The 24,622-nt window shown below is 37.7% G+C and overlaps 1 protein-coding gene across 1 annotated transcript; it reads left to right on the top strand.

The window, feature by feature from the left end:
- Window positions 1-621: 621 nt before the first annotated feature.
- LOC137210089 (solute carrier family 7 member 12-like) lies at window positions 622-11,918 on the top strand. The gene is made up of 4 exons (XM_067711702.1): window positions 622-1,288; window positions 5,718-5,849; window positions 8,504-8,865; window positions 11,631-11,918. The coding sequence occupies exons 1-4, from the start codon at window positions 622-624 to the stop codon at window positions 11,916-11,918; spliced, it is 1,449 nt and encodes a 482-aa protein (XP_067567803.1).
- The last annotated feature ends 12,704 nt before the right edge of the window (window positions 11,919-24,622 follow it).

Below are 24,622 nucleotides of genomic sequence, written 5' to 3'. Positions count from 1 at the left end.
CAGCTCTAATTCCAGAACTACAAGTAATACAATAAATAATCCAGACAGCCATCTACTGCATGCTTAGGAACATCCTTGGATCAGGAATCAGTAAATAGAAACCCCAGCAACCTCATCTATTTCCAATAGCAGTAAGTTCAATTCAGGCTAAAATTTTCCTCAAGAGTACCTGTGGTTGAGACATAATTCACATACCATATGACTCCCCCATTTAGAGACGGTTTTTGTATATTATAACTTTTTAAGACTTGTGGCAAAATACATATAACACTAAATTTGTCACTTTGACCATTTTTAAGCATACAATTCAGTGGCATTAGTCATATTCACAATGTTGTGCAGTCATCACCGGGCATATTTGAATTTTTAAATAATTAACATGAAAAACATTTTAACTCTGGCCTTAAAAGAGTTCACAAAATCTTAGAACAATTTACAAGTTAATCATTTTCAAAATCAAGTTAACGGCAGTAATAAAATGCTTATGTAAGGACAATGGTTAAATCAAGAAAGAACTTTGCAGAAGAATCATGGGGTGAATGTATAAGAGTTAGCAATCCACATGAAATTTTAAAATTATTTTTCAGGATTTAAAAAAAAAAACAGGAAAAAGGCAAAAGCATGCAACTCCTGAGGGCAATAGGATTCTTCCGTGGAAACATTTTAATATTTAGTGCCACAATAGGGGCAGGAATCTTTGTGTCTCCTAAAGGGGTATTAAAATATTCCTCACTGAATGTAGCTGTCTCCCTGAGTATTTGGGCTGCTTGTGCTGTGCTGACTTTGATCTCCGCTCTCAGTCACGCAGAGCTGGGGACAACATTCCCTAGAAGTGGAGCACAGTATTATTTCCTCAAAAGATCTCTTGGATCCTCTGTTGCTTTCCTCAGTCTTTGGATCAAACTTTTTACTCATCCCTTAAGACTAGCTACTGAAACCTTGTTACTATCTACCTATACAATTCAGCCTTTCTATGCTGGGTGCCCAGCTCCAGAGCTACCAAAGAAGTGTCTAGCTTTGGCTATTCTGTGGTCTTTGGGACTTCTAAATACTCGAGGGGTGCAAAGAGTGGCTTTGTTTCAAACTATCAGTACTGTGACAAAGATGACTGTCCTCTGCTTCATTTCCATCACTGGGATTGTGCTGTTAGGGATTGGGAAAAAAGAGAACGTGGCCAGGTTTGAGAACGCTTTCGACGCTGAACTTCCTAACGTCTCACAGATTGCAGAAGCCTTCCTACAAGGATTGTTTGCATATTCTGGCACGTCAATCCTGAACAGCATAGCAGGTAAATCTTTTTCTGAAATAGTTTTGTCGCAGGCATAAAGTTTTGTCTACAAGTCTGTGGAGAAAGGTATATCTGATTTGTTTATTTGTGAGGAATTGAATTAAATCTGTTCTGCATGCTCTACATGTATGTAGTTTAATCATCATTAAGACTTGGTAGACACTTATCTATATAATATACACAGAATTTAGTGTTTTTCAGGTCACTCCCCTATCACACACTTGGGAATTTTATAAAGTTTTCAAGAGAAAATTAAGACCACTCTCAGATTTTACCGTACTTTATTCTAACAATTTTTCAAGACATTTTGAGTTAAATATCAATTATATAAGAAATATATTAACATAATCCATTTGTAAAAAATTAAAACTATCACAGATTTTATATATCCCCTACCACATTGGTAAAATTTCACATCCTAATTTTGATTCCACAATATGTCTTAGAGAAATTTCCATATTAGTTCTTAGTCATCTAACACATTCTTTTAACTGCTGCATAATATTCCTTAGAATGGCTTTACCGCACTTTCACATTAGAGGTATTTAAAATGTTTCCCATTTTTTACAATTTCAAGGACTGGTGTAATATCCATGCTTCCCTGCTTATATACACTGTTGTTTCTGCAGGGCAATGCTGCCCCCTCTGATGTCATGGTACCAAACGAATTTGGTAATAGTTGTATAGCTCTCTACAGTAAACAAAAGAAATAAATAGAAAACAATTCACTATATTTCTTTTACATTTTAAACTTATAGGAATATTAAAATTTAAGGAATATATTAAATATTGAAGTTATATAAAACTTCCAAACAAAATTTTTGCAAAAATTTTAATAAGAAACTGGAGTTTGTTCCTCTAAATATAATGTTGCTATAGATTTTATGTTTGAAATGTCCTTAATACTTTATCAAAACTTTTAGTGATGATTTCTTCAAATTCTAAATTCTTGAATTATTGAATTTTTTTTTATGTTCCCCAGTCAATGAGACACTTTGCTCACTCATGTAGATTACTAAAAATTTAAGTTGATATGATTTTTAAGTACTTTAGCATTTTCCTTTTTTAATTGACAAATGTAACATTGAAATTTCTTGCAATAAAATTAACAAATTTTTAAATATCAAGCCTTTTCAAATAAGACTTTAATTTACCTAGCACAAATTAATTATGCCAACAGTCACCTTGCTGCTAGTTTGGCCATTAAAAGGCACATGAGTCATAAGTGAAAATATTGGATATATATGGAGGCAGGGTTTCACAGGTCACTGCTTTTGGAACTGCATCCTCCAAGGGTCACCTAGTCAGTGGGCAGTGGTGGGTTCTGCAAAAATAAATACCCAGATGTTGGTGCACCCCTTGGCTAAAGTAAAGCATCGCACTAGAGCAAGCCCAGGTGTTCTTGATAGTGACGATTACCTAAAGACACAGCGCAGTGCAGCTTTAGACCCAATTCTGTCTGAAGCACTCATCTCATTCTCCCCCTACTCCTTGGTTTGATTTGTTATCAAACAAGTTAAACCTTGAATTAAGGACAAGAAACCCATAACGGGAACTGACAGAGAAGTGTAACTTCAGATCAATATGGTTGTGTTTGAAATGTCTAGTGAAATTTTCTGGATCTGCAGACTATTAGAGCAGAAGGTCGAATGCGATGAGTACAGTAACACGGCCAGAACTTGTGGCTAATTGAATGGGGCTGGCTATCAGAACCAGCACTTCATTAACTTACCAAATTTAGAGATCTGGCTTCTTCCATCTCAAAATGGGTGATCCTCACTAGAAAGAACTCTCTCCCTCAAGTTTGGTTCTCCGAGTTCCTGAGCTGTCATATTCCTAACTAATTGTAAACAGAATAGATAGCTTGTGTCTAGATTCTTACCACCAGCCACATGTGGCTAGTGAGCATCTAAAATGTAGTTAGTCAAAGTGAGGTGCTCCATAGGTGTAAAATACACACCAGAAATCAAAATCTTGAATGAGCAAAACAATGTCCAATAGCTCATTAATACTTTTTTATCAATGTTACATACTGCAATGATAACATTTTGGATATCTGGGGATAAATATATATATTAATAATTCCATTTCATTGGTTTTTCTTTTATGTAGCTACTAGAAAATTTAAAATTACATAAATGGCTCACAGTATATTTTTATTAGACAGTACTGCTAGAATAGGAAAAATACGAAATGTTCCCAACTAGAGTCATTAGGCTTTTGTACCTTTTATCAGTTCATAAATGACTGTGGGCTGCTTCTGAGGGGAGAATGTAAACTTCTAGATTTTTCTAAGCAAGGCAGCTTCCTCCCCTCCCTGCCAAATCACCCAAGGACTAAGGGCAATTCTCAGGAGAAGAGTTCAGCTATGGGGAACTAGCAGCCATTATTCACAGAAGCTGGAGGAGAGGAGAACCTGCCGGTCAAGTTGTAAAGTCATTTACCCACACAGGGGATCAGGGTCACTATCTCAGGTGATTGAAGCTGTTGGGTGGACCATCCCAGCTTACACAGTTACTTACACTTCCCAGATTCAAGATAAGACATGTGATCTGAGCACTTGATGCTTCAAGTCACATATGCACAGGCTGGTTCTGTCACACCATTGCTATAGTAATAGCGGACCCCAAGACCTCACAATTCAGCTGACATTGATTTTATATCAATATCACCTGATTTCTTTCCAATCGGAATTTGGATGGACAGACTGTCTCGCTTCTACATGGCTTACGACAAATTTCCTTCACTGCTTGAGTAGATTCAAACAATCTCTTGACTGCCTGATGGACTCTAAATTGTTTTCCTCTTATTATTTTATTCATAACCCATAAGACCCTGAATTCTATTCACACCTTTCTTACTTATGATGACCCAGTAGTCATTTTAATACAGTAAATTTGCCTAGGTAGGAAAAGTTTGCTTGGGAGAGTAAGGATGAGAAAGGTACTTCCTCAGAGGTCAATTTGCTTGAGGGAAAGAGATGAGAGAACCGTTACTTCTGAAAAAAAGGAAGAAATTACATATCTCAGATGGGATGAAGAGACATGCTACATACCAAACAGTCTTTTTTTTAAACAACTGTACATTTTTTATTTGTACAAATCTGTGGGCTGGCAATCTTTGTTGCTAACTGCAAAACCTGTTTCCCAAAGTCCATTAAGGGTCACAGCCAGGTTAGAACTCCAGACCATTTAGGTCCAGGCCTATGCTCTTAACCACTCCCCTGAACTTCATTTTTAAGAAAAACAGTATGATGTTTAGGAATTTTGAGATAATATGTCAATTTTAGGAATCCACTGTTGATGCAGTGTCTCCTCCCCTGAGGTAAGGTCCTTACAATTGACAGAAACTGACCCAAACATTGTTAAGTGCCTTGAGCTCATCCCTGCTTTTGGTTTAAAAACTTTATTATGTATTGGAGCTCAAAGATTTTCCCAACTGAGGACGTCTATCCAAGAGGGTGGGAGTAAGTGTCAAAAAGAACTCTGCACCTTCTGTCCAAGAAATCCATCACCTCAAGGTCCAAGAGATCTAGCTACATGAAGGCTGGAGGGTGCAGTGGTTACTGTCTGGTGTCAGACCAAACTTGGTTAAAATCCTGCCCTCACCACGTATTTGCTGTGTGACCTTGGGCAAGTCTCTTAACCTCTCTGAGTCCCTGCAGTTTCCTCTGTATTTGAAATGTAGACAAAGCACAGTATGTCCTTGATGCTATCATGGGTATTCAATACTACACTTTGGAAGCCTCTGTGACAAAGCAAGACATAGATGTGCTCACAAAAGGCTGCCATGGCATGGGGGAGGGGTGCATCTGTTTTCTTTTTGCACCAACTGATTCCTTTGCATAGAAGACTGCCCACTGAGTTCTTCACATAGTTCCCTCCCTCACTTCCTTTAGGTCTTCCCTCAAATGTCATTTCTCGGCTAACTTATTTAATGCAAATTTCCTCCCGCCCCCCACTCTGCTCTCATCCCTGTTTCATTTCTTTCTCTTTTTTTATTGAGGTATAGTTGATTTACAACCTTATATAGGTTTCATGTGTACAACATAGTGATTCACAGGTTTTAAAGGTTATAGTCTATTTATAGTTATCATAAAATATTGGCTATATACTATGCACTGTACAATATATTCTTGTAGCTTATCATTTTATACATAGTAGCTTGTATTAAATAGTCTTTTCCATCACTGTAAATCCATAATCATGAAATAGTTGGAAAAATTGGATTTTTAGTATAAGATGGTGAGAAATCCAAGCTTTCAGGCAAAACTTGCAAAGGAGTAGAATCAGTCAAGCAGATGAGAATCAGTCAAGCAGATGAATCAGTCAAGCACATGAATACTTTCTCATCCTTTTCATTACAAAGAAGTCTTCAAAAGTCTCATAATAATATGACTTTTTCTGATGAGTTTATTTGTGTTTTTTAGGAGAGATAAAAAATCCTGGTGAAAATATTCCCAAATCTCTGATTACTGTCCTTCCCATGGTGGCTGTGATTTACTTACTGGCTAATGTATCCTACCTGGCAGTTTTGACTCCCAGGGAAATCATCTCTGCAGGTATGAATGTGTCTAGACAAAGAGGAAATAGTCACTACTACCTCCTCTGAATAAACAGGGACTCCTATATACTGCTTTTTCGATACACCCATAAGAGTGTAAATGTGATGTGGTCCTGCTTTGGTTTTTCACAAGACAGGAAAAATAATCATCTAAACAATCTATTAAAAAAATGAGCACATGCTAAAGACTAAGGTCGAAGGGTAGAAGAATGTGAAGAAGCAAGAACTGAAAAGAGAATGAGGAAGAGGAAGAAGAGGAGGAAGAGAGACATGGAGGAGAAAGAGGAAAGAGAAGAGGAGAAACAGGAGCAAGCAAGGCAAGAAGGCAAAGAAGAAACACTTTGTTAGAAGATGTTCCACCCTTTAAGGTGCACCCAGGTACCTGCCCTCAAAATAGTTGTTTGGAACAAGCAGTACCACCTTCATTATCTTCATTTTTCAGATGAGGAAACTGTAGCGAGGAAAGTTAAATAATGAACAGCATTGATAAGATTCAAAAATAGGTCTCAGTCATGCTCTTCTAATGATAAAAGATTACTTCTTGTTCAGGTTATTGCTAGTAATGGATTGTAAATGTGGACATCAGTTTGCGAGATCTGACCTTCAAAAATATATTCTTCTCAATTCCATCAAGCACGGTGCTCAAAGTTACACAGCTAGTAATTGAAAAAGACAGACTCAAATCCAGTTTGTTTGACTCCAAGACCTGTGTTCTCAACCACCATACTAAAATGCCTCAACACAAGCAAACCAAATCAAAGCATAACCACCACTAATAGGGCCTATTAGCAAAGCAAGCAATAGTATGAATATTTATTAATATATATTAGATGAATTTTATTAATACATATAATCATATAACATATACATGACTAAATGGAGATACAACAAAAAATTAATAGTAAATGGCACCATCTGAATGATAATATTGCAAGATATCTTTTATTTCCTTTTTTATACCGTTCATATTTTCCACAATTAGCATGTTGTACTTACGATCAGAAAAAAAAATTTTAATGCCAAATAATTATATTTCCACAGAATCAAGTAATGAATTTTTATGACACCACTGGGTCTTTTTTAAAAAATGTTAAATTATGTTCACTTTACTTTAAAAAGGCAGAGTAGAATTTGAAATATATTAGAAAAATTCTACAAAATTTAATTTTTAAAAAATAATTACTCCTGAAAGAAGAGAAGTTTGGTTATCTAGAAAATTCATTTATTGAGAACAACTAGCTCTTCAAATATTCTGGATAGAGGTCAAATAATACATCAACAGAAACATAGACTCCAAAACTATTGTATATACAAATAGGCACAGGGGTCTATGAACACGTATAGGGTGCGTGGTTTTGGAGGGGCTGACTGTGTCACTCCAGTAACTAGAATTCCCCTGTAATGGATGTGTTTTCAAGGACTGAGGTCACAAAGAGGATCAGTCTAGTGAGCCACACCACTGAACTGGAGTTCTGCTCTATCATCTGCATTCAAAGCCTTTACAAAACTAAGAAGCTTTGAAGTGCAGTTTTTAAAAAAACGATATTTTACATGGTCCCAAAAGTCAAAAGGTGCATTTATGCATCTTCTCTGAGACTAGTATAAAAATGTTATGTTGATTCTAAAAGAAAAAGAGGAATATAAATTTCTAAAAGTAAAAAGAAACACATTGCTTCCCACAGTTTGGTCTCACAGGAATACAGTAACACACTAAAGGAGATTTTTTTAACTATGAAAATGAGGGGGAGAACTATAATTTGCCTTTCACTCTACATCCAAACCAGGCAGCAAGTTCTGTAAAGACCCACGTCACTAACATCTCTCTTTGGGTGTTCCCTCCTCTACTTTCCCCTACTCAGTGCCCAGGCCCTTATTTTTCTTACTTCATGTACAGCAATAACCTCCTAATGTATACGCTCACCTCTAACTTCCTCCTTCCAATCCAGCCTCCACTCAGTCTCTAGAGATCACTCTATAAAACACAAATCTAATCCTGTCATCTCCCTGCTTAAATATTCCACCATCTTGTTTTCTTGCATCTCCTCCCAGTCTCACTCTCACAGCTGCTGCAACCACCACACCATCACTCCATCATCACATTCCTTCAGACCAACTATCAGCTCCTAACCTGACCATGGCAGGTTCTCCAAGATCTGACTCAAGCCTAACTTTCTATCCTCATCTCCTGCCTTCCCTTGCACACACACACACCCTCACCACACGTCAGACTTTCTAAACAATTTACTGTGTTTCCAGAATAAATACTATCTCTCTGCCTCCCTCGCAATGCCATCTCACCAGCCCCCGCCTGATTTAGATGCCTTTCTCATGCTTAATGTCCCACTTATAAGATTTATTCTAAGTTTAATACACTTTGAGTCCTGAAAAGTGCCTCCTAAATCCCATGCACAAGCTAGTCTTAGAAAGTTTGAAATGTAGTGGCAAATCACCCCTTCCAATGCATTCTACTGACCAACACAGACCACAAGGCCAGACCGTATTCAAGAATAAGTAAAGAGACTTCCTTTCTTGGAAGGAGCTGCAAAATCATATTACAAAGGGTATGGTTGCAGAGAAAGTGAAGAATTATTGGCATAGTTTCAATCAAGCAAAGGGACTGACTTTTTTGAAATTTTTCTAAAATTTTCATAGATGCTGTTGCTGTCACCTGGACGGACAAAATAATCCCTTCCATGCAATGGGTCATTTCTTTGGGAATTTCAACTTCAATATTTAGCAGCATGTGTTGTACAGTGCTTTCGGCATCAAGGATGATCTACACAGCAAGCCAAGAAGGACAACTGCCTTTGATCTTCTCGATGCTCAATAACCACTCGTGTCCAACCATGGCTGTCAGCCAGATAATCATCTTAACTTCAGTTGTTATTATAACCTCAGATTTGATCAATTTAATAAAATATTCAGGATTAGCAATATGGTTTTTAAGAGGGTTACATATGATAGGTTTACTTAAACTAAGGTACCAGGAACCCAATCTACCTAGACCTTACAAGGTAAATCAAAATTAAAATGTTAATATTAAATTTCTATTCTCTGTCTAGGAATATAATTTCTTATTCTATATGGGATGCTTCTAACCAGTCATGAGTCAAATTTATGAAACATCTGAACCAGACCTCCATTTCCCAGCTTACTGATGTGTAATTGACTGTATGGGCTGCTTTTGGTCTGATTTTTCTAGAGTAAAATGTCAAAACTGATTCTCCTCAAGGAAGACAGATGTTATCCTTTTTGTCATCTTTCAGGAGCTAGGTAATAACACTTCTGAGGGGAGGGCTTTTTGCCCAGCTCAAAAGCATCTCCTCAGTCCATGAACAAATGAGGGTGATGTGGCATACTCTTCTTGTGTATGGCCTTGATAGGGTCTTTATTTTATACAATAAGATGTTAATCTAAGCCTCAGTTTAGGTGATGACAAAAATTTTGAACCTGAACTTAACTAGCAAGATAGAATCACTATCCTCTAGGTAATGTCAGCAGGGCTACTGTAGGTTCCTAGAGTGTCTTTGTGCAAAATATAATAAAGCACCCCTCCCTCTAGGCAGCCCCAGCCCTGTGCCCAGGCACAGAGCCTGGTGAGCTAGATATCAGCCCCCTTTTGCCCCCTCAGATGGGTATGCTTGTATGAGTGTGAACTGCCTAAGCAACCATATGCAAAAGAAATAAAATCAGACTCTCATTTGAAAAGACCATTCTGACAATAGTGTAGAAAGTGAATTAGAAGGAGGGGTGAGCAGTTTCAGGTCAAACAGCTGGTATAGATTTTCTTAGCTTTACCCCCTTTTAACTCAGGAGAATCCTAGATCTCAGAGATTAAGTAAATTACCCTAGATAAAAGGATCAGGGCTGGGATTTAAACCACACATTCTGATTTCAGAGACCAAATTTTTGTTATATTTACTGGAAAGATAGTGATGAATTTTTTATTCTATAAAGGATCCACTGAGGAAATTTTCTCTGATCTTAGCATCAGGAATACCTGGGCCTCTTCTAAACAACTGATTTGCTTATGCCTTTTGGTGGCCTGCTTTCAGAATCTATGTGGGGCTTTGTGGCATGCATTTTGTGAGCCAAATTTATTGTTTATCCATGTTTCTTTATTTCCCTCATTTCTTTTTTTAATTTTCATTTATTTTGTCTTGGTATAAAATAAGCCATACCTTGCTATAATGTAAATCCTAAAAGTTTCCAAACAGTCTTTGTTTTATTCTTTAATCATGTTATAAATATAATCCGGTGGCCCATATAATTAAGATACTTCCTGGTTGTAGAGATTGTATGGAAAATAAAATGATAGTCCCATATTTCATGCCAGCAACCATAAAACCACTTGAGTGTGCTTGTTAAAAATCTGAATTCCCAGTCTCACCCCTGGAGGTTCTAATTTAGTAGGTCTTAGATGGGTCTTAGGAATCGGTATATTTATCAATTATCTTGGGGATTCTTATGCAGAGAGGTCAATTGACCATATTTTAAGAAACACTAGCTTAGACAGTTTTGACTTTCTTCCACCCCCAAAATATGGATCCCTCTTGGCCATGTCCCAAGTTGAAAAAAGAAAACAATAATATCTTGAATTTCAGTCATCCATTTATTCAACAAATGTGCAGTGACTATCTGCTATGTTTCAGGCACTCTGCTAGGCAGTTCAGAGAAATAAAGATGAATCTTTCCATCAAGAATCTTCTTAGCCTCATAGAAGAGTAAGAAATGTATACAAATCACTGTTATAAAGTTAATTAAGAAATGCCATTTGTTGAGCACATTTTACTGAAGTACACTGTATGCAATTCTGACAAAGATTTTAGGAGACAAGCATTAGATAAAAAACTCATTTTGCAAATGAGTCTAAGAGGACCCTTTTTTTCAACACTCAGACTTTATATTTAAACTGTAATAACACACAACACACACATATTTCAGGAATATTTGATTAAAAACCTCTGAACATAATTATCCATTATTACCCGCCGACCCACCGTGTCCTTCCTTCAGTTGTGGTAGGGGTGCGGGGCCCTGAGTGTCTCACTGAGCCGTGTTTGGGGTCCCTGTGGAACAGGCACTTGGGGAACCACCTTCTGGTTGTTCTCTGCAAATAGGTCTGAAGATCAGATTAATTAGGTAGACCAAAGTTATACTGCTAGTCAGTGTCACAAGCTCCCTGGAGAAGAACCTTCTTTATCTGTCCTAAATACCTCTGTATCCTTAGCATAGCACATGCCACTAAGCAATTCAGTGAATATTTCTTGAAAGAATGAGCAATTAAAATAACAGAGATTGCATTTCTAACCAGACTTTGCTGATTCCAGTATTTCTGTTGTTTCTATTACTTGATGGTGCTGCCCTAAGAAAGACTGGCACATGCTCCCTTAAAGAAGCATTATAAACAAATATTTCAGTTATGATGTTACTGGATTTTCAAATTCCCAAAACTAAGAATGCTTCAATGATTAATACTAGAATGACATAGTTAATTTTTGATGATGTTTAAATGTATTTTTTCTATGCCTGAAAATGAAGCACTAATTTTAGTAAATAAATGACAATATCTGATGAATTGAGTAGGCATTCATGAAAACTATAGAATGAATAAAATACAGTTCCACTTTTTTACAATCATTCAGTCTGCCATTGATTTACTTTCTGTAATGTAATAGTTTGGAAACATCTGTTCCATAAGAAAGAGAATGTTCTTATGTTGTTTATAGAAACCTGAGGACAACGTCATCACTAATCTTAATCTTTTTTTTACTTTCAGGTGCCTTTGCCATTTATATTTGGATGCATAGCTATATCTTTGTTTCTGATTTTGACGCCATTGATTCAGGCTCCTAAAATAGAGCATGTCTATGGGCTTATCTTTATGTTCAGTGGACTCCTGTGTTACTGGATTCATGTTCACCTTAATCAACATTCTGTCTGTTTTGTCAAAATTACTTGTTATTTACAATTACTGTTTAATGTTTCACCACCTGAAGACCATGATGAAGGTACTTCAACAGGAAAAAATGACCTTAAAGAAATCTTTGTAAATAAGAAAATGTAAAATGTTTAATGAATGAATACATTCTTAAAGGTAACCTTTGCTTTAAAATATATACACACAAACACAAAGCCTCTACTTCCTGCCCAACCTCCAGCTACACATATCAAATCCACCCCCCTAGCTACATATTCAAGCTCTTTACAATTCAAATTATTCTCCTGGTGACTGAAGCCTTAGTTCCATAGTGCCCAACATGTTTCTCACCACTTTCTTCTTGGTCAAAAATTTTAAATGCGTGCACACACACACATACACACACACACACAAACACAAAGTTTAAAAGGCATAATATGCCTTAGTCACTTAATTACTGCCTACTTCCATGTGTAAAAATTATTATAATGTTGTAAACAAGAAACTAATATAATGTATGTCAATTATATATCAATAAAATAAACAAACAAATAAATAAAAAAACAAAAAGTCATTGCCAGGAAGATAAATTCATAGGTGCCTAGTGTATAGCAGATACTTAATATTTGTTGAATGAATGAATATAGTTGCATCAGCAAAAATAAATAAAATATTGTAAATCTGTACTTGATATTAATAAATACTATGCATTACTTTCTACTCACTGGTCTAAACTCTTCACAGTGATACCAATTAACATGAAATATTTTACTTTCAAGTCTCTGTGTTTAGCCTTTATAAAGTGTGATACGCTAAATCATGGCCCTCAAAAATACGTCTAGGTCAATTAAGTTCATATCTAGTAAGAGAAGTTTATCAAAATGTTTCCCAAATTTTGTGGAACCCTAAAATCAATACATTAACTGGCATTAAAAAGGGAATAAAAAAACATAAAGACACTAAAGTTTCTAAAATCCAGTAATAATAATAATGATTTTATTTTGTTCCTGTAAAAATAAAAATAAACAAGGCATTATTTAAAAAAAAAAGAAGGGAGAGAATGTCATGAAAACTTGTTTAAAGACTTTGAAATCGAGGTGGGGAACTTATTGGATGTCCTGTCTAGTATACCTTTCTTAGTTACTTGCGCTTTTTAATGTCTTTAAGCCATGTTACAACTCTAAGTTGTAGAATACTCATAATAATGCAAATGATTTTTGACAATAGAAATATAAGTGAATTTTGTCTAGTGGATGCAGTGATTACCATGAATACTGACCACTTTTACTTCTACTTGTAAATTTATTTCGACATTCTTGACTGCCTATGTGTGCACATTGTTTGAATTCTCTTTTAAACTGGTTATAATATCTCACTGGTTCCCTCATTAAATAGTGAGTTAAATATTTTTTAAAATATATATATATGTATAAGGTTATATATATATTTTTTAATATTTAACTCATTTTATAGATATAGATGATAGATATAGATATTGATATAGATAGATATAGATCTCCAGGCCCTAATCCCTGGAACCTCTGAATCTTACTTTATATGGAAAAAGAGTTTTTACAGATGTGATTAAGGATCTTGAGATGAGGAGCATTTTACTGGATTATCTATGTAGGCCCTAAATGTAATCACAGATGTATTTATAAAAGAGAGATAGAGGGAGATTAGATACAAACAAAAGAGAAGGCAGGGAGAGACCTTCAAGATGGCGGGGGAGTAAGATGTGGAGATCACCTTCCTCCCCACAAATACATCAGAAATACATCTACACGTGGAACAATTCCTACAGAACACCTACTGAACGCTGGCAGAAGACCTCAGACTTCCCAAAAGGCAAGAAACTCCCCACGTACCTGGGTACGGCAAAAGAAAAAACAGAGACAAAAGAATAGGGACAGTACCTGCACCTCTGGTAGGGAGCTATGAAGGAGGAAAAGTTTCCACACACTAAGAATCCCCTTCACTGGCGTAGACGGGAGTGGGAGGGGGTGGGCGGGGGAGGGAAGCTTCGGAGCCACGGAGGAGACCTCAGCAACGGGTGCGGAGAGCAAAGCGGAGAGATTCCCGCACAGAAGACCGGTGCCAACCAGCACTCAGCAGCCCGAGAGGCTTGTCTGCTCACCCGCTGGGGCAGGCGGGGACTGGGAGCTGAGGCTCGGGCTTCAGAGGTCGGATCCCAGGGCGAGGACTGGGGTTGGCTGCGTGAACACAGCGTGAAGGGGACTAGTGCGCCACGGCTAGCTGGGAGGGAGTCTGGGAAAAAGTCTGGAACTGCTGAAGAGGCAAGAGACCATTGTTTCAGGGTGTGCGAGGAGAGGGGATTCCTCCCCCATGTGCCCACAGAAGGCAGAGTGCCACCTAAACGAGCTCTAGAGATGGGTGCGAGCTGCGGCTATCAGCTTGGAACCAGAGATGGGCGTGAAATGTTAATGCGGCTGCTGTAGCCACCAAGAATCCAGTGTACAAGCACAGGTCACCCTCCACACCACCCCCGGGCCCACCCGGAGCCTGTGCAGCCCGCCACTGCCAGGGACCCATGATCCAGGGACAACTTCCCTGGGAGAACACATTGCTCCCCACAAGCTCTTGCAACGTCGTGTTGGCCTCTGCCACCGCAGGATCCCCCTGCATTCCAATTTTAACTATGTACCCCTCCCTCCCCCCAAACCTGAGTTAGCCAGAGCCCCTAATCAGCTGCTGCTTTAACCCCATCCTGTCTGGGTGGGGAACAGATGTCTGAGGATGACCTACATGCAGAGGTGGGGCCAAAACCAAAGCTGAACCCCAGGAGCTGTGCAAACAAAGAAGAGGAAGGGAAATTTCTCCATGCAGCCTCAGGAGCAGGGGATTAAATCCCCACAATCAACTTGGTGTAACCTGCATCTGTGGAATACCTGAATAGACAACGAATCATCCCAAAATTGAGGTGGTGGACTTTGGGAGCAACTGTAGACTTGGGGTTTGCTGCCTGCCAATGACTTGTTCCTGATTTTTATGTTTATCTTAGTATAGTTTTTAGCACTTATTATCATTGGTGGATTTGTTTACTGGTTTTGTTGCTCTCTTCTTTTTTAAATTATTATTACTTTTTTTTTTTTTTTTTTTTTTTGCGGTACGCGGGCCTCTCACTGTTGTGGCCTCTCCCGTTGCGGAGCACAGGCTCCGGACACGCAGGCTCAGAGGGCATGGTTCATGGACCCAGCCGATCCGCAGCATGTGGGATCCTCCTGGACTGGGGCATGAACCCGTGTCCCCTGCATTTGCAGGCGGACTCTCAACCACTGCGCCACCAGGGAAGCCCTTTATTTTTTATTTTAATAATTTTTTAAAATTTCTTTTTTCCTCTGTTTTCTTCTGAGCTGTGTGGCTAACAGGGTTTTGGTGCTCTGGCTGGGTGTCAGGCCTGAGCCTCTGAGGTGGGAGAGCTGAGATCAGGACATTGGACCACCAGGGACCTCCCAGCCCCATGTAATATCAATTGGTGAGAGCTCCCCCAGAGATCTCTTATCTCAACACTAAGACCCAGCTCCACCCAACAGCCAGCAAGCTCCAGTGCAGGACGCCCCATGCTAAACAACTAGCAAGATAGGAGCACAACACCACCCATTAGCAGAGGCTTTATAAAATCATATTAAGTTCACAGACACCCCAAAACAGACTACCAGACGTGGTCCTGCCCACCAGAAAGACAAGATCCAGACCCAACCACCAGAACACAGGCACCAGTCTTGTGTTCCAACAGCCACTGAACCAACCTTACCCACGGGGGGCAGACACACAAAAAATGAGAACTACGAACCTGCAGCCTGCGAAAAGGAGACCCCAAACACAGCAGGTTAAACAAAATGAGAAGACAGAGAAACACACAGCAGATGAAGGAGCAAGGTAAAAACCCACCAGACCAAACAAATGAAGAGGAAATTGGCAGTCTACCTGCAAAACAATTCAGAGCAATGAGAGTACAGATGATCCAAAATCTTGGAAATAGAATGGAGAAAATACAAGAAACATTTAACAAGGACCTAGAAGAACTAAAGAGCATACAATGATGAGCAACACAATAAATGAAATTAAAAATTCTCTAGATAGGATCAATAGCAGAATAACTGAGGCAGAAGAGTGGATAAGTGACCTGGAAGATAAAATAGTGGAAATAACTACAACAGAGCAGTAAAAAGAATGAAAAGAATTGAGGACATTCTCAGAGACCTCTGGGACCACATTAAATGCACCAACATTCGAATTATAGGGGTCCCAGAAGAAGAAGAGAATAAGAAAGGGACTGAGAAAATATTTGAAGAGATTAAAGTTGAAAACTTCCCTAATATGGGAAAGGAAATAGTTAATCAAGTCCAGGAAGCACAGAGAGTCCCATAGAGGATAAATCCAAGGAGAAACAGGCCAAGACACATATTAATCAAACTATCAAAAATTAAATACAAAGAAAAAATATTAAAGCAACAAGGGAAAAACAACAAATAACACACAAGGGAATCCCCATAAGGTTAACAGCTGATCTTTCAGCAGAAACACTGTAAGATGGAATGTTCTATATATGTCTAGATTTGTTAGGTCCATTTGGTCAAAAGTATAGTTCAAGTCCAACATTTCCCTATTGATTTTCTGTCTGGATGATCTATCCATTGTTGAAAGTGGGATATTGAAGTGCCCTACTATTATTATCTTGTTATCTATTTCTCCCTTCAAATCTGCTAGTATTTGCTTAATACAGTCAGATGCTCTGATGTTGGGTGCACATATTTATAATTGTTATAACCTCTTGATAAACTGACACCTTCATCGTTATATACTGACCTTGTTTGTCTCTTGTTACAGTTTTAAGTTGAAGTCTATTTTGTATGATATGAGTATAGCTACTCCTACTTTCTTTTGGTTTCCATTTGCATGGAATATCTTATTCTATCTCTTTACTTTCAGTCTATGTGTGTTCTTAAAGCCATGGTGAGCCTCTTTTAGGCAGAAAACAGTTGGGTCTTGATTTTTTTTTTTATCCATTCAGCCCCTCTATGCCTTTTGATGGGAGGATTTAATCCATCTACATTTAAAGTAATTATGACAGGTAAGGATTATCTGGCTGTTTCGTAGTTCCCTTGTTCCTTTCTTTCTCTTATGCCGTCTTTGTTATGAATTTCCATAATGGTATACTTTGATTCCCTTCTCTTTATCTCTTGTGTATCAACTGTAGGTTTTTGCTTTGTGGTTAGCATGCAGCTTACATAAAACATCTTATAGATATAAAAGTCTAATTTAATCTGCTAACAAATTTTTTTCTGAGTAATGATATTATGCCTTAACTTTGTTTTCTGTTATCTACATTTACACACACACAAAGTACTTTCTTTTTTCCTTTTTTTAAATTGAGATATAGTTGACTTACAATATATATGTCACAGGTGTACAACATAGTGATTCACAATTTTTAAAAGTTATACTCCATTTGTAGTTATTATAATATTTTGGCTATATCCCTGTGCTGTACAATATATCCTTGTAGCTTATTTATTTGGTAGATAGTAGTTTGTATCTCTTAATCCCCTACCCCATCTTGTCCCTTCCACTTTCCCTGTCCCCACTGGTAACCACTAGTTTGTTTTCTACAATTTTGAGTCATTTCTATTATATTTTATTCATTTTATTTTTTAGATTCCACATGTAAGCAATATCATACAATATTTGTCTTTCTCTGTCTGACTTATTTCCCTAAGCATAATACCCTCCAAGTCCATCCATGTTGTTGCAAATGGCAAATTTTCATTCTTTCTATGGCTGAGTAGTATTCCATTGTATATATATACCACTTGTTCTTTATCCATTCATCTGGTGATGGATACATAAGTTGCTTCCATATCTTGTCTATTGTAAATAATGTTGCTATGGACACTGGGATACATGTATCTTTGTTAATTAGTGTTTTCATTTTCTTCAGATATATACCCAAGAGTGGAATAGCTGTATCATATAGTAGTTCTAGTTTTAGTTTCTTGAGGAGCCTCCATACTGTTTTCCATAATAGCTGCATAAATTTACATTCCCACCAACAGTGTACTAGGGTTCCCTTTTCTCTACATCCTCTCCAACATCTGTTATTTGTGCTCTTTTTGATGATAGCCAGCCTGGCAGGTGAAATGCGACATGTATTTTGGTTTTGATTTGCATTTCTCTGATGATTAGTGATGTTGATCATCTTTTCAGGTGCCTGTTGGCCCTCACTGTGTCTTCTTTAGAAAAATGTATATTCAAGTTTTCTGCACGATTTCTAATGTTGTACCAGATGTCTCTTAAACTGTCCTCATTTCTTTTTATTCGTTTTTCTTTTTCTGTTCATCTTCAGTGATTTCCACTATCCTGTCTTCCAGCTCACTGATCCATTCCTCTGTATCATTCAGTCTATGGTTGATTCCTTCTAATGTATTTTTCATTTCAGTTATTGTATTATTAATCTCTATTTGGTTGTTCTTTATACTTTCCAACTCTTTGTTAAAAACTTCTAACTTCACACTCTGTGCATTAATTTTTCTCCCGAGTTCTTTGATCCTCTTTACAATCATGTCCCCAAACTGTTTCTCAAATAGGTTGCCTATCTCTACTTCACTTAGTTCTTCTTCTGGGGTTTTATCTTGTTCCTTCATTTGGGATATGTTCCTCTGTTGCCTCATTTTGCCTAACTTGCTGTCTTTATTACTGTGTACCTGGTAGGTTGTTTATATTTCATGACATTTGCCAGCACCAGTGTCCATGTGGTAGAAAGAACTTCCAAAAATGGCTGCCACTACTGTCTATGTCCCCAGGGTGAGCTGCAGTTGCATCCTGCTTCTCCAGTAGAATCCCCCAGTAGGTCTGACCTAGACGCCTTTCAAATTACTGCTTCTGCCCTGGGTCCCTGGGCATGTGCAATTTTGTGTGCACCCTTTAAGACTGGAGTGTCTTTCTCCCCCAGCCCCCTGGGACTCTGGGACTCCCCAAAGTAAGCCCACTGGTCTTTAAATCCAAACATTCTGGGGGCTTGTCTTCCCAGGGCAGGAACTCTGGGCTGAGAAGCCCAATGTGGAGCTCAGATCCTCACTCTTTTGGGAGAACGTCTGCAATTATAATTATTCTCCTGTGTATGGGTCGCCCAGCTGGGGGTATGGGTCTTGACTATACCATGACTCCATCCTTCTTACCTGTCTTATTGTGGTTCTTTATATCTTTAGTTGCAGAACATCTCTTCTGGTAGATTCTGGTCATTTTCATCAATAGTTGTCCTGTAATAGTTGTAATTTTGGTGTGCCCCAGAGAGGATGTAAGTCAGGCTCTTTCTACTCTTGGCTGTCTATCATCTTGGCTGATATCTCAATAACAACTTATCTTTGATTGCACAAAAAAACCCCAACCTTTTACTCCCCCCCTCCAATCTTTCAGTTTATTTGTTTGTTTGTTGTTTTTTTGATGCGGTATGCAGGCCTCTCACTGCTGTGGCCTCTCCCGTTGCAGAGCACAGGCTCCGGATGCGCAGGCTCAGCAGCCATGGCTCACGGGGCCCAGCCTCTCTGCAGCATGTGGGATCTTCCCGGACCGGGGCACGAACCGTGTCCCCTGCCTCAGCAATCGGACTCTCAACCACTGCGCCACCAGGGAAGCCCCAACCTTTCGTTTTGATGTCACAATTTACTTCTTTTTATATTGTCTAGCCATTAACAAATTATTGTAGCTATAGAAATTTTTAATATTTTTGTCCTTTAACCTTTACACTAGAGTTAAGTAGTTAGCACTCCACATTAAAGTATCAGACTATTCTGAATTTGACTATATACTTTTTACCAGGGTGTTGTATGTTTTCATGTTACTAATTAGTGTCTTTTCAGCTTGAAGAATTCCTTTCAGCATTTCTTGTAAGGCAGTTCTAGTGGTGATAAACTCCCTCAGCTTTTATTTGAGAAAGTTTTTATCTCGCCTTCATTTCTGGAAGACAACTTTGCCAGGTAAAGTATTTTTGGTTTGCACTTTTTTACTCTCAGCACTTTCAATATGTTATCCCATTCTTTCCTGGCCCAGAAGGTTTCTGCTGAGAAATCTACTGATAGATTGATGGGAGTTCCCATGTATGAGAGATTTTTCTTTTCTCTTGTTGCTTTAAAAATTCTTTGTCTTTAATTTTAGACAGTTTTATTATAGTGTGTCTTGGAGAAGAGTATTTTGGATTGAAATGTTCGAGTACCTATTAGCATTGTGAACTTGGATGTTTAAATACCTCTCCAGATTTAAGAAGTTCTCAGCCATTATTTCTATAAATAAGATTTCTGTTCCCCTTCTCCATCTCTTGTCTTTCTTGGACTCTAATAATTCATAGATTATTTCTCTAATGGTATCCTATAGTTCACGTAGGTTTTCTTCACTCTTTTGCATCCTCCATTCTATGTTCTCCTCTAAGTGGATAATTTCAAAGAACCTGCCTTCTACTGCACAGATTCTTTCTTCTGATTGATCTTTTTTGTTGTTGATACTCTCTACTGTATGTTTCTATTCATTCACTGTATTCTTCAGCTCTAGAATTTCTGTTTGGTTTTTATTATTATTTCTATTACCATGTTAAACTTTTTATTTTATTCATTTATTGTTTTACTGTTTTATTGATTTCCTGATTTCACTGACTTGTCTTTCTGTGTTTTCTTGTAGCTCACTGAGCTTCCTTAGAACAGCTATTTTGAATTCTATATCTGGTAAGTCAGAGATCTCCATATCTTTGGGTTACTGGGAGAGTGTTGTATTCCTTTGGTGCTGTCATGTTTCCTTGATTTTTGATGTTCCCTTAAGTCTTGTATTGCTATCTTTGCAGTTGAAGAAGCAGTCACTGTCTCCAGTCTTTAATGACTTGCTTTGAGATAAAAATCCCTTCTGTCAGACCTTGTAGATATTCTGAATGCATGATAAGCATTCAACAAAAATGATCCGGTAAGCTCACACTATTTGCAAAGTCACTTTCTTTTATACTATATATTACAATGAAGCCACTTTCAAAGATTATATAAGAAGTTATTTTTTTATAAATGGCCTCATTTTTTTTACAGGAGAGCTGAAATACCTGGTAAAAATATCTTGCAGTTGAGGAAATATTTATCTGCCAACTATTAACCCTTTCCTTCCACACAGACACCAACACCACAACCTCTTCTGCCTCCACACAGTCACCATCCATTACTCATCACCACCTGACATATTATACATGTGTGTTTACTTGTTTGCTTACCTCTCCTCTGAATAGAATAAGAAAGTACTTTGTCCTGACTAGAATATAGAAGGTTTGACTGTTTTGATGCTTCATATAGTGGGTACTAGATAAATATTTGTTGCATTTTAGGGGGTCTAGAGATTTTGAGGCTGATAAAGGGGAAGGATAAGATCAGTTTGTGATAGCACATACATGACTTACTTGGGCAGCACTCTTACTGGTTTGCAAGTGAGAGAAGTCACTCACAGCATGAGATTTCTCAGAGGCCATGGCAGGCCACTGGAGGGGAGGAAGGCAAGAAAATTCCTGGGGAAAGGAAAATCAGACAGAGGCTTGTGCATCTAGAAGATGTCATTCAGCAGCACAGCCTGCAGTCTCTGGATCAGAGAGTTTCCAAGGGCAGCAGTGATGTAGAGTCTTTATTGCCCTGAGCTTACCTTACTTGTGCTAACAGATGTTGTGTGCAGTTTCACAGGGCATGCAAAGCAGGCAAGTTCTAAATGGCTAAAATATGCTTATTTGGACTATATTTAAAACAATGGAATGTTTAAAAACTTGCTTGCTGGCTTTAGAGCTAATGGGTTTCAGCCTGCTGTGAGGAAGCAGACAACCTAGAGTCCAGTAGGCAGAGGTCATCTTTGGCTCCTTCACATACCATGTGTGAAATGAACAAAACATCATCACAAGTTAATTTCTCTATAGCTGATCCTGCTACAAAATTAGTGGAGGAATAAATGTTTGAATTAATGAATAAATACACATTGGGTAAATTAATACCTATAAACTGGTGGAAGAGCAGTAGCCTTACATAAATTTAATACTAGACTGGTTTGCATGTATACTCAGGCCCAATATAGATACACTAATTAATTATAATTGTGGTGTAATTAATCCTAATATGTGAGGTAATCCAACAGGTGTTTCACATATATTATCTCATTCAATACTATGGAGCTTATACTACAATATTAAATTGTTATCCTCATTTCATAGATAAGGAAATGTGGATTCTAAAAAAAAACACAACTTGCTAAAAACCATGCTGCAAGTAAGTGGAAGAGTGGGATCCAAACCTTTGCTCACCTGAATGCAAAGTTTACATTCTTTCCATTAAACTACAACTTCTTCCCTAGATACTCATCTACAAAGTATTATTTGAGTTAAATAATATCATTGTTATACCTCCAGTGGAGACTTCTCCACCCAGAACCTTTGAAATCGTCCTTTCTTAATTAGCTGTGACTAACTTGTTCAGTGGCATAGACAATTTTTTAAAAATAATTAACGTGTGAAACATTTTAACTCTGGCCTTCAAAGAGGTCACAACATTGAATAACAATTCACAAGTAAATCATTTTTAAAACCAAATTAGGTTTAATAATAAAACACTTGTGGAAGGATGAGATGGCTAAATTAAGGCCATGTCACTGTTTGGGGAGCCTTTCAGGAATATGAAATTAAAAAAATTTTTTTTTTAATTACAGCAATCCACATGAAATTTTAATCCACATGAAATTTTAAAATTATTTTTCAGGATTTAAAAAAAAAAAGGCAAAAGCATGCAACTCCTGAGGGCAATAGGATTCTTCTGTGTAAACATTTTAATGTTTAGTGCCACAATAGGAGCAGGAATCTTTGTCTCCTAAAGGGGTATTGAAATATTCCTCACTGAATGTAGCTGTCTCCCTGAGAATTTGGGCTGCTTGTGCTGTGCTGACTTTGATCTCCACTCTCAGTCACACAGAGCTGGGGATGATCTTTCTTAGAAGTGAAGCACAGTATTATTTCCTCAAAAGATCTCTTGGATCCTCTGTTACTTTCCTCAGTCTTTGGATCAAACCTTTTGTTTATCCCTTAAGAATGGCTGCTCAAATCTTATTACCATCTGGCTATATATTTCAGCCTTTCTTTCCCAGGTTCTAGGTGTCCATGGAGCGCAGGTGAGGAAGCAGTGAGGATAGACAGGAAAAGACTGTGAAAAAAATAATTTTATAAATTTGTTTTACTTTTTACTTGAGTGAGCAAAGTTTCTCATCGATGGTGACCATCAAGAACTTGAAGAAAAAAAAAGGTCATGAAGAACCTAGGGGTAAGACAGGAATAAAGACACAGACCTACTAGAGAATGGACTTGAGGATGTGGAGAGGGGGAAGGGTAGGCTGTGACAAAGTGAGAGAGTGGCATGGACATATATACACTACCAGATGTAGAATATATAGCTAGTGGGAAGCAGCCGCATAGCACAGGGAGATCAGCTTGGTGCTTTGTGACCACCTAGAGGGGTGGGATAGGGAGGGTGGGAGGGAGGGAGACACAAGAGGGAAGAGATATGGGAACATGTGTATATGTATAACTGATTCACTTTGTTATAAAGCAGAAACTAACACACCACTGTAAAGCAATTATACTCCAATAAAGATGTTAAAAAATAAAATAAAAGAACTTTCTGCAAAAAAAAAAAAGAACTTGAAGAGATAATCATAAAACTTTTTGAATTAAAATTTTATAGTCATTTCAAATATAAAATCTTTTTCATTTTCAAAATTAATTTTTGAAACCATATACATTTGAGAATAATTTTGTCAAGTTCTATAAAAGATTCAGTGGGGATTCTTGTGATGGAATTTTATTTGAAGTGTATTTGGGGAAAATTGACATCTTTATAATAATGATTAAAGGTTTCTCTTGATTAAACTTTTTGATAAACTTCAGTTTCTTACACAAAATTTTGCATACTCCTGCTAATTCCACAGTTTAAAATTTTTGTTGCTATGTTGATTTAGAAAATTCAAGAGAATCTATGAATAAAATTATATCTTATGCAAATAAAAACAGTTTAATCTCTTCTTTTTAAATTATTAAAAGATATTTTACTTTCTTACAGCATTGGTTCTAGTTCACTTTTAAAATAGAGCAGGAATCCTTGATTTGTTCATGACTTTAATGAGAATACTTCTAATGTTTCATATTAAGTATGATGTTTGCTGTAGGTGTTTAGAAAATGCTGTTTAGTTACAGCACCATCGTCTACCCTTCACTTGCTAAGATTTAAATTATGAAAGAATATTGAATCTACTAAATGACCCTTGCTTCATTAAGATAATTATGCTTTCTTAATCAACTAATGTAGGGCATCTTTTTTAGCTTAATGAGGCTTCCCTCTTTTTTTCTGTTAGTCTAACAGTTTCTCCATTTTATCTTTTTGAAAAACCAACTCTGTTTTGTATATTTTTCGTAGTGTTTTTCTAGTTTTTAGTTCTCTTTCTGCATGAGCCCATAGTCTTATACTCCCTCTGGTGTCCAACTGATGTACTAACTAGGGGCCAGGATGGAAGGCAGTTCCACTGCTCTCCCTGCTTTCCTGTGGAGAAGCCTCAAGCCCTGGCCTTCTCCCAACCTAGCAGAGCTGTGCCTGGGTGCACAGCAAGGCTCTCATCCCTTTTCCTTTGTTCTTAGCTGCCCCAGCAAACTATGACAAAACCAGCCCCACTGGCAGTGCCATGAAAGGCCAGGACATTCTGGCATGCTCTACCCAGTGTTTGGAGGGGGTGGTACATACAACCAAGTAACTAGAATTCATGAGTGATGCAAATTTTTTCAAGGCCAC

This window comes from Pseudorca crassidens, chromosome 17 (genome assembly GCF_039906515.1).
Source record: "Pseudorca crassidens isolate mPseCra1 chromosome 17, mPseCra1.hap1, whole genome shotgun sequence".
NCBI lineage: Eukaryota > Metazoa > Chordata > Mammalia > Artiodactyla > Delphinidae > Pseudorca > Pseudorca crassidens.
The sequence above is the reverse complement of the archived record's forward strand: the minus strand, read 5'-3'. Positions and strand labels throughout refer to the sequence as shown.

Excerpts from the sequence above, each read along its gene's own strand:
- LOC137210089 (XM_067711702.1), top strand. The coding sequence starts at position 622 with ATGCAACTCCTGAGGGCAATAGGATTCTTCCGTGGAAACATTTTAATA. Across the intron at positions 1,289-5,717 it reads AATCCTGAACAGCATAGCAG|GAGAGATAAAAAATCCTGGT; the intron begins GTAAATCTTTTT and ends TGTGTTTTTTAG. Across the intron at positions 5,850-8,503 it reads CAGGGAAATCATCTCTGCAG|ATGCTGTTGCTGTCACCTGG; the intron begins GTATGAATGTGT and ends AAATTTTCATAG.